This window comes from Eupeodes corollae, chromosome 3 (assembly GCF_945859685.1).
Source record: "Eupeodes corollae chromosome 3, idEupCoro1.1, whole genome shotgun sequence".
Taxonomy (NCBI): Eukaryota; Metazoa; Arthropoda; class Insecta; order Diptera; family Syrphidae; genus Eupeodes; species Eupeodes corollae.
This window is the reverse complement of record NC_079149.1, coordinates 110,198,669-110,216,722: the sequence shown is the minus strand read 5'-3', so window position 1 is coordinate 110,216,722 and position 18,054 is coordinate 110,198,669. Positions and strand designations below refer to the sequence as shown.

At 29.2% G+C, this 18,054-nt stretch overlaps 1 protein-coding gene across 1 annotated transcript in view; it reads left to right on the top strand.

Moving 5' to 3' along the window:
• Positions 1-695: 695 nt before the first annotated feature.
• The window catches only part of LOC129949649 (sialin), a 48,747-nt gene continuing 31,388 nt past the window's right edge, over positions 696-18,054 (top strand). The window contains exons 1-2 of the mRNA XM_056061232.1: positions 696-1,215; positions 7,470-7,520. Of these exons, the coding sequence (XP_055917207.1) occupies positions 7,481-7,520 (40 nt within the window). The 5' untranslated portion in view covers positions 696-1,215; positions 7,470-7,480. The remainder of the gene's footprint in view (positions 1,216-7,469; positions 7,521-18,054) is intronic.

Below are 18,054 nucleotides of genomic sequence, written 5' to 3'. Positions count from 1 at the left end.
AGAGAGTCAAATTTGTTTGGTGTCAAAACAAAGCTGATGGGCTGTACATTAAAAATTCCTATACCCGTACTTTTCTTTTATCTCATTTTTAATTATATAGTTGAGTCAGTTTTGCTTTCATGATCAACGTTTACCTTAAATTCTTGATTTGAATCAGGAAATATATTTATCCAATGGCAGACATTTTCAATGAAAGCTATAAATAGCCTGTCAAAAAATTAAAATGATTGGATTCAATGACGGCTTAATTGGCACATAAAGGCCATCTACACCAAAAAGCTCCAAATCAGTAAAAAAAAAACGAAATGTATTGAAAAACCGAACATAACACAAGGGTCAGCTGTCAAAAAGAAAAAACTCCGAAAAAAAGTAATGCCACATTGAAAACCACTCGACCAAAAAAAACACTAATTAGTTTTCCAAAACACCAAAGTTTTTATCAAGTTTTCTTATTTTTTCTAGGAAATTTTCGACTTGAAAAAAACACTCATCTAGATCTAAATCTGGCACCTTGGCAACCCTACTAATAAAATTGAGTATAACAAACAACAGAATTATCCCATGCGAGATACATACACCCAAATGCCCGAGTAGCACACTATCCTATCTCCCAAGCACTTCTTGCAAGCAATTTCATGATAGAAAAAGGCAAAGCAACGTTGGTAAAATTTTCAGTTGAATTCGTGGTTTCGTGGCGGCTACATCTCTTCCTAAAAAGAAAAGTGATTACCGTCAATTTTATACCGTTTTTGTAGTGAAGAAAAAAAAATAATTATTATTTTAAATTTTATAACCGTTTTTAATATTTTCTTCTATTTTAATATAAGTATTTAATTTCTTTAAATTTGAATATACAAAGTTGAATCTTTTGTGCAAAAAAAAGTACAAAAAGTGATAAAACGTGCCAAGTGCCTTTGCCAACAAAACAAACATATTCTAAACATTTTTAACAAAAAACATCTTGGATCAATTTTTAAAATAAATCAATAATAATTTTAAAAAAAGTGTAATAATAATACAAATAAAAAAGCCTTTTTTAAATCTACATAATTCTAGCCGGTTTTGGTTAGATTTTTGTTAAAATTGAAACAAATAAAAGGTTAATAAACTAAGCAACATTGTATCTAAACATATTCTCAACAAAGGAAGAAGAATCAAATAATTTAAATTTAAATATTTAATTTATTACTGTTTTGTGTTCAAAAAGTGTATAAGGTACGAAATAAATAAATTTATAATAAATACCGAAAAAAAACGCCAAATAAAATATATATAATATACAATTATATAAATATTCATTTATAGGAGGCAAATTAATTTTGCAAATTTATTTGGGGTTCCTTTTCAAAATTCGTATCTATATACATTTCTGTCTGTCTGTTTGTGAGTTTTGTGTGTTTTTGTTGTTGTTGTAATTTCTATTAAAACAATATTCGCCACATGGTTGAGGTTTCGTTGTTCTTTTTTGTTTTATCTATTTTCGTAGTATTTATGTGTTTTTCGTCTTTTGTTTCGTTCGACGTATCTCTTGGATACATTTTTAATTTCATTCGAGTCAAAAAGTATATAATATCTATGAGAAATATTTGATGATGGTTATGTTGATGACGAAGTGCATCGCAAGCTTCACATGACAACAACGATTGATGATGTTTGTGGCGGCAAAGCAAATAAAATACTCGTAGCCTCCATCCAAGACCACAACCACGTGTTTGAATTTTTAACATACACTTTTTATGTTTGCAAATTTTGTTTTTTTTTTTTTAGCATTCGTCTAGCGTTTGTTTGTTTTTTTTTTTTTGTTTTTTAATCTAAATTTTAAGTTCATTGAAAGTTATCGTGATGTTTGATCAATGAAGTGAAGAGTTTTTGTTTCGTTTGTAATTTTAGATTCAAATGTTGGATAAAGTGCTTAAAAGTACAGTCGGCACTATTTAACTGAAAATGTGTTATTTTTTAGATTTTAAGTGAAGTTTTGAGTTAATGTAAAGTTTTTAATGAGAGAAAATATTCCAAAAAAGTGCACTCTTTCGTAAACTGCGATATAAGAAATTTCTAGGAAGCTATTTTCTTGTTAATAAAATTGAAACGTAGGTAATTAAAGTGAATTGTGTGAAGTTTTAGGAAAATGGCGTAATTAGTATTAATTACTTTTGTTCTAATATAATTTTTTTTTAATGAGACATAATTTCAAATAGAAAGGACTATTTACCTAAGAGAAGTTGTTAGAAAGGTGATGGCTATTTAGTGAAAATGACTTTTTTTAAGAATAATTTGAAAAATTATTTGAAAAATCGACAAACTTTGTGATGAAACTAAAAATAAATAAAAAAGGATATGCTTAAAGTCAAGGGGTTGGTTACAATACAATACAAATTGTAGGTCTTCTCAATCCTTAACATTTTTAACTTCCCATAGAAAGTTATTATTATTGATATTACAATGGGTCCGATTTGTCAAATTGAAATTTTTGACATTTCTCACGTTTCAAGGTCCCTAAGTCGAATTAAATGATTTTTAGAAAGACGTCTGTGCGTGCGTGTGTACGTACGTTCGTACGTTCGTACGTCCGTGACGTTTTTTTCGTTGTCCATAGCTCAAGAAACAGAAAAGATATCACCTTAAATTAAATTTTGTTATACAGATAATAAGACAGAAAGATGCAGAAAGGGCTCTCAAGAAATATGCGTGGAAATTCTGGTTGACCCTAAATATCTTACGAACCAAAAATGCTAGAGACTTCAGCAAGTATATTTTTCGAAAAAAATTAACGTTTTTTTATAAATAAAATAAAATAAATTTAATAAAAACTTAACAGAAAATTTAACAAAAGTTGGTAAACATTGATTTTCGGCTCAAATATCTTTTCAAAGATTTAAGATTATGGCTTCTAACCAATTTTTACTTATAAGAAATATTGTTTTCAACATTTGAAAAAACATTTGAGAAAAATCGAATTAACAGTTTTATTACAAAAATTAAATCCTGAACAAAAACATTAATCAAAGTTGGTAAAAATTGATTTTCGACTCAAATATCTTATGAAAACTTTGAGATATTGTCTCAAAACTACTTTTATCTTTTAAAAAATATTGTTGTCAACATTCCGTAAAATATTGAAAAAAATTGAATTGACAGTTTTTTTACAAAAAAAATAAAAACTTAACAGAAAATTTGACAAAAGTTGGTAAAAATTGATTTTCGACTCAAATATCTTTCCAAAGATTTAAGATTTGCGCTTCTAACCAATTTTCACTTATAAGAAATATTGTTTTCAACATTTGAAAAAAAATTTGAGAAAAATCGAATTAACAGTTTTCTTACAAAAATTAAAAACCTGAACAAAAACATTAATCAAAGTTGGTAAAAATTGATTTTCGACTCAAATATCTTTTGAAAACTTTGAGATATTGGCTTAAAACTACTTTTATCTTTTAAAAAGTATTGTTGTCAACATTCAGTAAAATATTGAGAAAAATTGAATTGACAGTTTTTTTACAAAAAAAAAATAAAAACTTAACAGAAAATTTGACAAAAGTTGGTAAAAATTGATTTTCGACTCAAATATCTTTTCAAAGATTTAAGATTATGGCTTCTTACTAATTTTTACTTATAAGAAATATTGTTTTCAAAATTTGGAAATATTTTGAGAAAAATCGTATTGACAGTTTTTTTTACAAACAATTAAAACTTGAAAGAAAATTTAACAAAAGATAATAAAAATTGATTTTCGACTCAAATATCTTTTCAAAGCTTTTAGATATTGGCTGTAAACTACTTTTATCTTTTAAAAAATATTGTTGTCAACATTTGGACATTTTGAGAAAAATCAAATTGACAGTTTTCTTGCAAAAAAATTAATAAAAGTTGGTAAAAATTGAATTTCGGCTCAAATATCTTTTCAAAACCTTGAGATATTGGCTTTAAACACCTTTTTTCTTTTAAATCTACAAAAAAATAGTACGCAAATTTCGTAAAAATTGATGTTCCGTTCTTGATATCTCTCAAATTAATTTCTTTCATGCAATTTGTAAAAATTTAAGAAATGCTACTGTAATTGGTTAAGATTTGTTTCGACTTAAAATCTATTTAACAAAACTGGATTATCAAACTTAACTAATTCTTTATATGAAAAATATTGTTAGTAATTTTAAAATTTTTAAGAAAAATTTAACCGACAACTTTTTTAACCCAACACGAAAACCTACAAACTTTTAAGCAAGACAAATCGGCAGACGGGATGGAAAGTTATTAGTGTGGGTCGCATCCCAACTTTTTTTTTCAAACAGGAATCGTTAAGAGTTGTAAATCACTAGGGCTGTTTCTTTACGAGCTGTATTAAGCCACTTTTTATTATTTTCTCATAGGAAGTTATTGTAGGCTGTCCGATTTGATGAATTGAGAAGATTGACATTTCTTGACGCTTCAATGTCGTCAAAGGTATGTAGAAAGACAATTCTACGTCCATACGTTGCTGATATTCTGTTTTATCCGACATATCTTCAGAACCAGCAGAGATATCGACTTAAAATATTATCAAAATAATGCTATGCTTCAAAGATTAACGTTTTTGACATCTGTAAATATTTTAAGTAAAATCAAAGTGAAAATTTTACTTCAAAAAATTGCTAACAATTAAAGATATTTGCTTTAAAATAATTTCATCTTTAAAATAGATAGTTTTTAACATTTGATAAAATTTTAAGAAAAATCAAATAGATTTTTAAACCAACAAAGTGCAAATAAGCGAATTTGACTGTATTGTTAGAAAGTAGCTAGTTGATAGTTTTTTTTTTAAAGTGAAATGATTAATTATTAATTCAAGTCTCAAACCTAATAAAGTACTTTTAGAATTGTTTAATGCAAATAAAATTGCTAGACGGTTGTGAACAGGTGTAGAATAAATTCAAGTTTAAAAAAAAAGAACATAGTAATTTATGCGAAAAACATACTTGAATTTAATGAAGAAACTTTAAAGAAGTTTTTATTTGATAATAAAAAGTTAAAAAAATAGATTTTGAATTTTGAAAATTGTCCTTGTTTTTGTTTTCTTAAATGTCTGTGTCCAACAAAATTTTTTACATTTTTTGTTTTGATTTGGAGACGATAAACTGTCAGTTTCTTTTTTTCAGAGCAAGAACTGAGGTTTTGACAGTTTTAGTTCAATTAGTTTTTGACATAAAGAACTGTCAAACTATCAAATCATTGTTATGCCAATTTTTGTTGGCAATTCCGATGAAGATACAATTTTAGAAAAAAACATACATACATATAACTGAAGTTTTGAAGTTTGACATTGACATTTGACATTTGCGGTTACCTCAAAGAAGAACATTGTCATTGAATATATCATCATTGAAAATATCAAAGATGTCAAAATTCTTAAACAAATTATAAAGCTTATTAAAATAAATACTTTTGGAAATTTGCTCTATTTAATTTAAAACTGTGTAAACTGACGTTTATGCTGACTTAATACAATGCACACAATACGTTTATGTTGATATTTCCTTCAGATAAAAATAAAAATAAATGCCTACTGTTCATATGTCTATATGTACTTGAAAGATAAGTAAAATAAATATTTTCTTTTCCTTTAACGTGCTTTGAATATGAAATGCAATTTTTGTTTTAAGGATATGACGTAAGTTGGCACGAGTTTTATCGTGTGACAGAAGAAGGTGTATCAACTTTGTATATAGCTTTAGAAAGTACAATGACTTTTCAAAAGAAAAGAAAAAAAAAACAATCACCTCACCAAACTTAGTCACCTCAAAAATTGCTTAAAAGTAATAAAACCTAAAAAGCTCATAAAACAATTTGATAAGAATATAGATATGGCAAATAACAATCAAGATGTCATAAAATTTTGACACATTCAATGTAAATGAAACCATCCAGTGCGAAACAAGTTTTAAAGTAAAAGGTGTTTTAAATCGCACTAAAGATTAATCTTGTAACATAAATTACCATTCAAAATGGGTGCATTGATGGTTGCGTGGGAATCAATGTTTTAGCAGTGATTATGTGAAAGCAATAAAATGCGTGAAGTAGTTTCGTTCGTTAAAAAAAAAAAAAAAACAAATTTGTAAACAAAACAGGAAATTAAAAAATACATAAAAACCGGACATGGATGTTTTTTTTCTTTTGTTGAAAAGATGCCGGCCGGTTATGATGTTAGAAAGGTTAAAGAAAAAGAAATCAATAGAAAGTGGAGAGAGAAAATGAATCAACTTTGTCTATGGAAAAATGACAGCTAATAATAATTATTATGTTACTTGTTGTTGTTAATGATCTTTTCGCATGTAAATTTTATAATGTTAAGCCTCTTCCACAATGAAATTGAAATGATTAATGAATGGTGAAGTATATTAATGAGAATTTTGACATTTAGTTTCTCTGAACTGTCAAATAGGACATTAAGGCCCCAACCACACGAGAATAACACGAAGTCAAAAAAAAACTCCATGAACAATCCACTTGTAATGAACTGAAAATATATTCAAAAGAAATGAATGTTTACACAACAACAAAAAAACGAAGCGAACAAAATAAATTAAACACATTGTTTGTTCATTTTCCCAACATTCATCCATTTGTTTATTTTATTAATTGCAAGATGTTGTTAACCTTGAATAAAAAAAAAAAAAACAAATAATAAACAATTTGCAAAACAAAGAAATTAAAATACATTTATTTTTATCTTAGTCAACTTTCCCGCATTGAACTGCATCGATTAAATTGATGTTGTATAGGTAAATGAATTGCATACAATTTATTGAGAATATCTACAACCAATTAACTTATGTTGATGTTGTGGACTTTACAAGATCACCAGTTTTGTATTTATGCAATTCCATATTTCTAAAATGACAACATCATTTGTACTTGAATTCTCTTTTATCGAACAGACGTAAATGAACGTAAGATAATTATCAAAATATGTAAAATACAAACAGAACTAATTTTAGTTTTGTAGTTGTTTATAAATTAGTGCATATTCATGTTTCTTTGTGACGCATAATATTTCTTTTTACAATTTAAAATAGATAATTTTGTATAAATAAGTTGGAGATGCAGAATTGATTTTCTTATATTTAGAATTGTTTGTAAAATCTTATTTTGAAGTGAAAACTTTGCTTCAATTTAGTGAATTGTCAAATCGAACTAACCCAGAAATGACACATAAACGTCAAAGAAAAGTGTTGACAATGTCACATATAAAAAAATTTGACTAAATTGAATAAATTCTTCAAAAATTACAAGGAAAATTTATAATTTTAAGACAGCTTCAAAAGTGACAGCTGCTCAAATAAGTAAACAAAATTTCTTTCAAAATTAAATTTCTCCTTTCAAAAAAAAAAATAAATTAAAAGTCTCATTTTATAACTAAAAACTGGCGATAAATACTTTGTTTGAATTTCTTTGAAAAATGTTTTACTAAATTGCATTTTATTTTATTATTTCAGGTGCACAAGGGATGTCTAATCCAGATAAAAAAGGATTTAGTAAAATAAGCAGTAAGTACGATTTACTTAACCCTCCAAAACGCGATTAATCATTATTTCCGAAGAATTCACTTAAAATGTACATAACACTCTAAAGTTTGTTGATGAACATCTTCACATCTAATGGTTTTATTTTCCCATATTTCCTTTATTTGTTTAAATTGCTTATGTCATTCATTAGATAAATAAATACAAAAGGAACTAATTTTTTTTTAAATACTATGCGACAACTCTGTAAAGAAAAAATTCAATTTATATTGAATAAATTGATATAAATTGATAAGTGACATATTGTTTGATTTATTTATAAATAGGTTACAGTGACATTTCAATTGAAATGTCAGTGCGAAGTTCAAAGAAAGCAATGGGTACGTTCCGAAGACATAACATGCATGCTGTCAAATGCATAACCAGATCAAACAGTACTTTATGTTATGTGAATCTTTATTCATCAGGTGGATATTTTGACAGATACTCACTTAATTTGACATTTAAGGATAAGCTTATAAACTTATTTACTAAAATATCTCTTTTGCTTAGAAATAAACATAAGTTCCTTACCGAAATCTGAAAGTAAAACGTATAAACTAAAAACCCCTAAAATATTTAGCAGCTGTTTAACAATTTGTTTTTAAAAGTGACGTGGATTTTCTCTAAAGTTGAAAACAATAGGAGGTTAGATTAGGAGATTTTGTTTTATCGGTTGCTACGCAACATTTAAATACCTACTGTCATTATTTTACAATCCCCCTTATTTCATTCAATTGTAATTTCAGAAATGGAAACAAAATTATTTGCTCGATAAGAACAATAATAGCATAGGCTCAAATATTGATAAGGTGGAAATTACCCACAGAAAGGCAGTAAAGATATAGTATATTATACAAAATTAGTATTACTTAGCAGGATGTTTGCATTAATAAGATTAAATAAACACAACTTGTTTAACAATATTTTTGTGTGTATTTTGGTATTATGACACATTTATATACCTTTATAGGTATTAACAAAGAAATATTCAAATATTTTCTCTGTTTCAAAATTATGACAAGTGTTTATGGAAAAAAAATACAAACCAAAATATTGGCAAATAATTTTTTTGGCACGATTATTGATTAATAGTGACGTCAACTCGATGCTTTTGGGAAAATGGAAATAAATTTGTAGCTAAAAATTTAACCCACGTCAATAAATCGGATTTTGTTAGCAAACACTTACTTCAAGCTAAAACTAATTCAAAAATTAAGGTTATGTCACGTTTTATTTTGGTATAATTATAGGACCTTCCTATAAAAAGTTTATTTTGACAGGAATCAATTGATATTTATTCTATTTAAATGGTATGTCATTAACAATGGAAAAAGATATCTTACTTACTATATTTACTTATCCGGCTCACAATCCATGAAGGGTCTCAGCCTGAGATACTGCAGTCTTTCATCGTGAACGATCTCTCGAATGCACTCTCCAGTCACTGAGAGCAAGCGCTCTGGCATCCGCAGTCACTTGGTCCTTTTACCGTTGGTTCGGTCTTCCTTGTCGTCTGAACCTGGGGGCTGGGCTGAGAAGACTTTCTTGGCTGGAGCGTTGTCGTCCATTCGCTCGATGCGGCCGTGCCAATGTAGTCGTCTTTTTTGGCCTTCTGGACTACATCCACATCTTGGTACAGCTCATACAGGTCTCGGTTGTATCTTCTTCTCCATTCGCCATCGTCGCATACGGGACCAAAAATCCGTCGAAGAATTTTTCTTTCGAAAGTGCCCAGTATCAATTCCCTTTTTTTACTTATCGGCCAGCACTCGGGGCGGTAGAGTAGGACTGGTAAGATCAAAGCTTTGTATAGCTGACACTTTGTCTTTCGAGTGAGAAGTTTTGAATCCAGTTGTTTGGCCAAACCGAAGCAGCAGCGGTTCGCTAGGGTAATTCTTCTTCGTATCTCCACTACGGTCTCGTTCGATTGATGTTTGTTCCAAGGTAGATGAACTTCTCAACTACCTCGAAATTGCTACTACCAACAGTGACGTTTTGTCCTAGGTGGTGGACAGATGTTGCTTTGTTTGTTGATAAAATGTACTTTGTTTTGTCCTCATTCACTTCAAGACCAACTAGTTTCGCCTGTTCGTCAATCGCTGTGAAGGCCTCAAGTACAGCTCTCTTGGATCGACCGATTATGTCTATGTCTTAAGCATAGCCTAGGAGCTGGGTGGATTTGTTGAAGATTGTGCCCTCCGTGCTCACACCTGCCTTACGCACTATCTGCTGCAAGACTATGTTGAAGAAGTCACATGACAACGCATCTCCTTGTCTAAACCAAGTTTGGAATAACTCGGATGAGCTGTTACCCATTTGCACACTGCACTGCGTATTTTTAGCGTAATGCGGCACAGCTGGATCAGTTTGTTCGGGATCCCGAATTCAGACATCCCCATCATAAGCTCTTGGCGGTGGATGCTATCATAAGCAGCTTTAAAGTTGATGAAAATATGGTGGGTTTTGACTTAAAATTCGTTGGTCTTTTCCAGGATCTGCCTCAGAGTGAATATTTGGTCTATCGTTGTTCTGCCTGGCCTAAAGCCACACTGGTACTTGCCGATATTTGTGTTGCAGAAAGGTTTAAGACGCTTACACAGTACGTTGGATAGGATAGTGTATGCAACATTAAGCAGTAATATGCCACGGTAGTTTTTGCGTAATATCGGGTCGCATTTTTTGGAGATGGGGCATATGGAGCTTATCACACTTTGGTGATGATTTGGTGCATGCGGTTTATCAAAACACTTCCTCCATGTTTAAAGAGTTCCACTACCACAAAGTGGTCAAAGTCGACATTAGCTCCACAGAAACTGAGCACGTACATGATGTTGGATGCGTGCCTTGCGCCGATTAGCACATGGTCGATTTGGTTGGTGGTTCGACCGAGCTCGCCAGGTTGCTGTGTAGATCTTCCTTCTTGGAAACCTAGTGCTACTTATCACCGGAAAAAGATCTCAGCCAACATTATAAAATGACAAAATCTCAGTGGCCAATAACTGCAATAATTCCTTGGAGAAGTAACACGGCCAAGAAACTTTTCGTAAGATTGTTTTGTCGCTTGTGTAACATAAAGCGCCATTTTTATAATGTATCGTTTCATGTTAACTTTTAACTTGTCAAAAATGAAAGATGCTGTCATCTTTCAAAAGTGATATCTATCTAAAACAATTCATATAAATATTAAAGACAAAAGAAATAAAAAAACTTTGGAGATCAATATTTTTAACTCTAAGAGGCCAATTGTAGCTATCATTGGATTTAATCATTGAAACCACCAATTATTGAACATTTTCTGACAGGACGTTTTTAGTTATTATAAAAAAATGTATGTCATTAAAAACAATGCCCTGATTGAAATCCACTGGAAAATGTTTTCTGACAGACATCTTTCATTGGAAATGTGTAAAATTATAACACAAGTCAGTAGAACGATTCATTTTGGAAAATGAATGTGTACATAATTTCTAATTGTTATCAATTCGAAATATAGTCAAATACTATTAAAACATTTTTCTGGACTGATTTCAATGATAGCTATTATTGGTTTTTATCATTGAAACCAATCATTCAAAAACAAAATGACAGGTTGAAATATACCTATCATTGAAAATTTTTGAAACGAAATTTTCTAATTGGAATCATTCTTTTAATTATTGAAATCAAGCATTTGAGGTTAGAATTTATCATTAATAGTTCAACTGACAGATGAAACGCAAAAAAATAGAACATTTTCAGTGGAATTCCGAATGAAAAATGATTTTATTATTGAAAAATTTAAGTACAAAATTCTACAACTCATTAGCTTCATTTTAATGCTAAAAATAACAAAGTTAACTCTCCTATAATAGCTTTAAAATCTCGAAATTTTATTTTTAATGATGATAACCGATGATAAATAGCTTCTTATAACTGTCAACTTAAAAAGAATTGACTAAATGAAATAAATCATTCTTAGAATTATTTGACTTTTGACATTATAAAAAAGCTACTTGCGAACAAAAATGTTTCGGAACTTAAAGACGCAAAATTTTAACTGATTAAGTAAAACTTTAAAATAATTTTAAGCAATTTACTAATAAAAAAATAGATTTAACTATTTTTAAACAATTTCAACCTCTTATTATCTTTTAACAATTTGCTATATTTAAAATCACAGAATGGCTACTTTAAATTTTAGCAATTTGTTAAACCCACCTATTATCTGTCATTCACCTGGAAATAATGTCAATTTGATTTGTTTTTCTTATAATTTGTGAGATACTCGTAAAAGGAGAAGATTTCGCAATATTAGAAAATTCGCTTTGATCAGTAAAATGTGAATCCCTTCAAAGATTTGGGTAATGGACAATTTAACTTAAGTCTAGGTATAGACTGTTGTTAAACAACAACACAAAATAAAAAATTCAGATTGTAGTTTTGATTTTGTCTTTCGATTGCTTGAGTTATCTGACATTGGGCAGGTTTAGGCGACATAAGGGACTTGGCAAGTTTCTAGCATCTGATTGGCCAGCTGCCAAAAAATGCTTTCAAATTAAGGCAACTATATTGGGAAGTTGTCTGGAAAGTTAGTCAAACAACTTATGTCAAAATGACAACTGATCATGTATTTTCATTCAAGTAAAATCTGAGCTTTACTACTCTATAATTTATATATTTTCTTCACAATTCCATTTAATATTTTCTGTAAAATGCCTTCTCGTCAATTTAAAAAACATGTATGTACATAAGTAATATTTCTCTACAATACAAAAGACAAATCGTAATTGACTTGTTGCTTGTCTTGTGAGTGTTTTGTAGACAATAATGTGTTTGGTAGGTCTTCTACTATGAACTTAATGTAGAGTTTTGTGAAGTAAAGTTCTAAATTTTAAATTCATGACACTTGAAAAACTAACTAGTTGCCAAAATTTACGTTCAAAGAATGAAGTTGACTGCAAATGAAGTCCCTTGTGTTGCCTGAACATGCCCATTTTTCATTTGCTTTTTTATTTTCACGAACTGTCACTGTCACACGTTCGGATACCTGATTTTTAATAAAAGTGAGTTAGCAACTGACTAGTTAACAAAACCAAAAGAAAGTTTTAAAATTTTAAAGTCGCCAATATGTTTTAAGCCAGAACCATCTCAAAAGCTTAGAATGTTAATTAAATTCTAATTATATTAAAAAACACTTGAATTATGTAATGAATTGGAATTTAGTATTTGATAAAAAATTGACATCTGTCAAACAAACTTTGATCAAAAAACATGTTTTGAAAAACATGATAATAAGTCATTGAAGTGATTGAAATACCGTATATCGAAAAAGTTAGACTATGAGATTACATTTAGTAAGAGTTCAGAAAGGGTTGATTAAATTGAACTTTGCACGTTGTGGAATGATGTTGAAAGGTTCAGAAAGGGCTGGTTCAAAGTTTGAATAAACTTAGAACAATGTGAATGATGCTGATGTTTTCAAAAATCAGTAACAAAATAAACAAAAATGTTTGGACTTTGGAAGAAATTAATCTGATGCCACACGTTATTAAGTTCATATATTTGAAAAAATGTTATACTTCCGTCATTAATTGACACTTGACGTATAACAATACTTTATACCCACCTACGTATTTCTATACTATATTTATATTCACGTGTATTGATAGTATAAATTATTTGTTTTGTTTTTATTTTCTCTGACTAAGAAAATATAAATCAAAATATAACAATTTGTTTACAAAAAACATGATTTCCCAGAAACCTCAAGGTAAAATGTTGTCTAGTCGTATATTAAGTCACGCAGTAGACTTGAAGTATTAATTGTTAGTAAATTTGTTTATATTTGCAAAAAAAAACAACAACAAACAAGTGGGACTTTTGCTGTAGTTTTTTTTTTTTAATGGCGCACGACGCGGCGCGGCGGCGCACGGAAGTGGTGTCGAGGGCGGTATTTGCGACCTTTGATTTAAGTTTGTAATCTTGGTTTTTGAATAAAATTTACATCAAATTACTGTATAAAGATTGTCATTCAAAAAAAAAGTTTTTGTTTTGTTGTTATAATGTCTCAAGCCAATAACTTATAAGAAAAATAACTAATTAATCTTTATACTCATTGTTCTGAATTAATTTTGAATAACATATTCATTCATATAAAGAATTATAATAAATTCAAGAACGGTTTTATAGTAAGAGATAACAATATTATATGTGTAAATATTTAAAATAATAATAAAAAAAATACAGGTCGACCTACTTACCGTCGAATTTGTTTATTTTTAGAGACCTTGTTATTTTATCCAACATTTATACAACTCTCGAACCTCAATTCGGGGAGTAAAAGAGTTTTTTTTTTAATTTTAAATGTATGAAAAAAACAAACAAATAAAGGGTGTCCTAAGATGTACGTAATATTGAATTAAGTTAATTTCAAATTAATCTTACTTGCATTAAAAAAGTTTAAGATCCATCAAATGTCACTTTAAATGTACTTAAGGACCAATACACATATTTGGCCATCTAGCGGATTCTTTCTTAAATCTAGATTATTTTGACACTGACAGCTGTTTCCCGCTTAAAATTTTTTGACAGAAATTCAGAATTATTTCAAAGAAAGGAATTATTGCTTTCAATCTCAGAAAGATAACTTTTTTTTTTTGTTTTTTTTTTTTTTTTTCGTAAAAATTGACAGCTAATCTAAAACAGAACGGCTAACACAACATAAATGCCCAAGCATTCAAACATTTTTGGTATGGTTAAATTTGAAATCAGAAAAAATTTATTATTAAAATTATCCATTAGAACATTTTTAAATTTGTAGTCAGTCCAATTTGTGGAATTGAAAATGTTGACATTTCCCCACGTTTCTAAAAACCCTAGAATCAAAACTAAAGTTTTGATCTAGATCTGTCAATATACTTTTCATGATAAGAATTATTCTTGGAGGATTTGTCAATTTGTTGCAAAGGCAGTACCCGTGAATAAATCTTTTGATGGCACATGCTGGGATTGAACACAAAACCTCTGGCATGACAGCTCAACTCACTAACAACCATGGTACGGGTACAACATTCATCCCTGGCAACAGAACTCGCACAAGCAAATAGTTGAGAGTTGTAAATTGTAAGTAGGGCCCAAGTTCTCAAAGGACTGTTGCTCGACCTTATTTATTTACTTTAGATCTGTCAAAACACAAAGTTATTCAATTTTTGCATTTTATTGGGCAAAATAAATTGATTTATTTTTGATCTAAGATACAATTTGCTGATCTCCATTTTTCGGCAAATTTACCCCTCATTGCAATGATACAATAACTTTCAAATTGTTTAGCTTTAAATTTGACAGCTCTATCGTAAACCTTAATACGTACACGAAGTTGCACTTATAAAATGACAAAAATACTTTTTCCAATCGTGTTTTATGCTCCACAAAAAAATCAATTTTTGGTGCAAATGTGAATTTACCCATGGAAAACCCTATAAACTTAAATTGTCTAGAAATCCACCTATCCAAAATAGCTTTTATGCAATACGACATTATTCTTAGTCAATTAGTAGCTTTAAGCTTGGAATGACAATAGCTGTCAATTTGCAGGTTCAGATAACATGAGGGACTTGAAAGTTAGGCGAGTTTCCAGTATCTGATTGGCCAGCTGCCAAAAAATTACCTTCCAATTGAGGCAACTTTAATGGAAAGTTGACTGAAAAGTTAGTCAAAAAATTCTCCCTATTAAGTCAAGTTTATTTCTATCAAAATGAGAGTTGGTCATGTTTTTCAACCGAAAGTTGAACTTTATTAATTAAAAAATTACCTTTCAATTAAAGTAACTTTAATGGAAACTTGACTGAAAAGTTAGTCAAAAAATTCTCCCTATTAGTCAAGTTTATTTCTATCAAAATGACAGTTGGTCATGTTTTTCAACCGAAAGCTAAACTTTATTACTCTATGATTTATTTATTTTCTGCACAACTTCATTTATTTCTTTCTTTGTCAATTTGGAAAAGAAATAACTAATATTTCTTTAAATACAAATCTTGATGGACTTGCAACTTGCTTAAGGAGTGTTTTGTAGACAATAATGATTTTGGTATTTTTTTGTACTATGAACTTAAAGTAGAGGTTTGTGAAGTAAAGTTCTCAATTTGAAATTCATGACACTTGAAAATCTAACGAGCTGCCTTGGTAAAAATTTACGTTCAAAGAATGAAGTTGGCTGCAAATGAAGTCCCTTATGTTGTCTGAACTTGTTCGATTTCAAAATGTTCATAACTTTAGATTGACAAGTAAAAACTTAAAGTAGAACTATGCAAGTTTTAACCAACAACGCATTAACATTGATCGAATACACTTCAAAATTTTTGACAATGACAAGTAAAACCTACGACGCATTCAAATTGTTGAAATTCACATTGAAAACTTGTGAGTTTTGTCAGCTGTCATTTTTAAGGATTTTTAAGGATTAAAAAAAAGCTACGCCATTACTAAAAAATGTGGTGAACGTTATTCTGTCAAAATTCTTAGTTTTGCAAGAAAAGTTTTCTGATCGTGTCATTTCTAGAAGCTTGTAATTTGTGACTTTTCAAGACTTTTTAGAGAAATCTGTAAATAATCGCAAGGGCAAATGTTTTTTTTTTTCACTTGTGTAATTATTGCGTCGTTAAGTTTAGTTAAATTCAAAATTAACAACTTTATCAAACAAGTGTAATCACTTTAGAGAAAAGATTTAGATATACTCAAAAATAAGACGTACTTATGTGAATAATGTATTATCGCTAATGAATCACTTAGTTTAATCATTAGTTTTTTTACTAACTGATTATAAATAGGTTTTTTTGCTTGATTAAGTTTTAATTACATACTTAATGGGTGCTTTAAGATCTACTATAAAAACCATCTTACAAAGCAATTTTTTTTTAATTCTTTCATCAATAATAAGAATCAATTAAGAAATCAACAAGTCATACATTTTACAAGATTATTCAAAGTTGGTGAATTGTTCTATCTTTTCTTAATTACACTTAAAGTTTGTATCTTTAATTAGTTTCTTTCACTTAGCTTTGAACATTTTAATTGATCCTAACACGCTTCCCAAGAATGAAACTTTCTTAGGAATTTTATTATTGATGATCTTTTATTACACCAAAAGATCTTAATTTGTTGTCTTGTCTTGTAAAAATAAGACATAATTTTCCCATAGACTTGATTATCAATTAATGAAGAGTGACTAACTTGCCCTAATAAGGTTCCAGTTCATTGACATAAAAATTTAAAAATAAATTACTTAGATACATCAGACATAAGACATTGCGTATTTAATTTAATTTTTATAGGGTCATTAAAGTTAATCACATTATTTTAATGAATTTGTTTGAATTATAATAATTGATAAACAACTAAATAAACAACTATTCATTTAGTACCTAACCTATATCGAAATAATGATGCAACCGTTCTTCCTTGTTGCATGCTATATGTTGTTTTCTCTTTTTAAGTTATACAGGGTGATGATTTTGTTTAGGAATTAATTATAATAACAATTTAAATTATTTTAAAACGTAGATACCTAGAAAATGCCGTTTTATTACGGCCTCGCCCTCGCCCTCGAGATATGATTTAGCCGACCCAATTTTGTATTCCAAAAGACGTAGAACAAGGTCTGACGACTTTTATAGATGTTTTATTTAACAATTGTAGATATCAAATTACGTAGTTATAGCCTAGAATTAGCGTCGTAAAAATATGTCTCAAAGGAAATGCCATCACAAATACCAATTTCGCATTCCCTTGACATATCCGTCTTCAGAAGACTAATGAAAGCAAATCAAAAGGAAGAAAATTGATGCACTGCACCCTCTATATGTAAGTGAAGAAATTATTCAGGCCAATAAAAGTGTGTCATGTGTATGGTTTGAGTGTCACGTGTGTTGGTTAAGTGACAAATTTTCCATTTTTAAAAATTTTCTGACACTTGAAACCATAAACAGTAAACATATCAACCAAATTCCAAAACGTATACAAAATTTTAGACTATCGACCATAACTAAAGTTTAAACTGGATCTAACTACAATTATCACGTATTGAACTAGTTTTTATTTTTGTTCAAGCAACTTTCGTTTGGAAATTATTTAATTTGATTAATGAATAATAATAATTATATGTTTATAATAATAATTTATTCTGAGAACGAAATAAAGTTGTATCAATCACCCCACTTGCAATGGCATCATTCAGCGCCATTCCATATCTGAACTCAATGTCCTAGTTCGCATCGCCGCCGCACAATGTAAACTTGTACAAAGGAGAATGAATGACAAGCAGAATAAAAATTCCACTACAAAGTTTTCATACAAGATAAGCTATGAGTAGCTATAATAAAGTACGAAAAAGTATAGGGTAAATATGCATTGAACGATACCCTTTTTGAAATATGCGACTATGGAAAGATTATTTGTATTCTTTCCGCTGTTTCGGATGTTGCTATTGTTATAAAGAGGTGTTCTTCAACTTCTACTCGATCCGAGTAGATAAAAACATAAT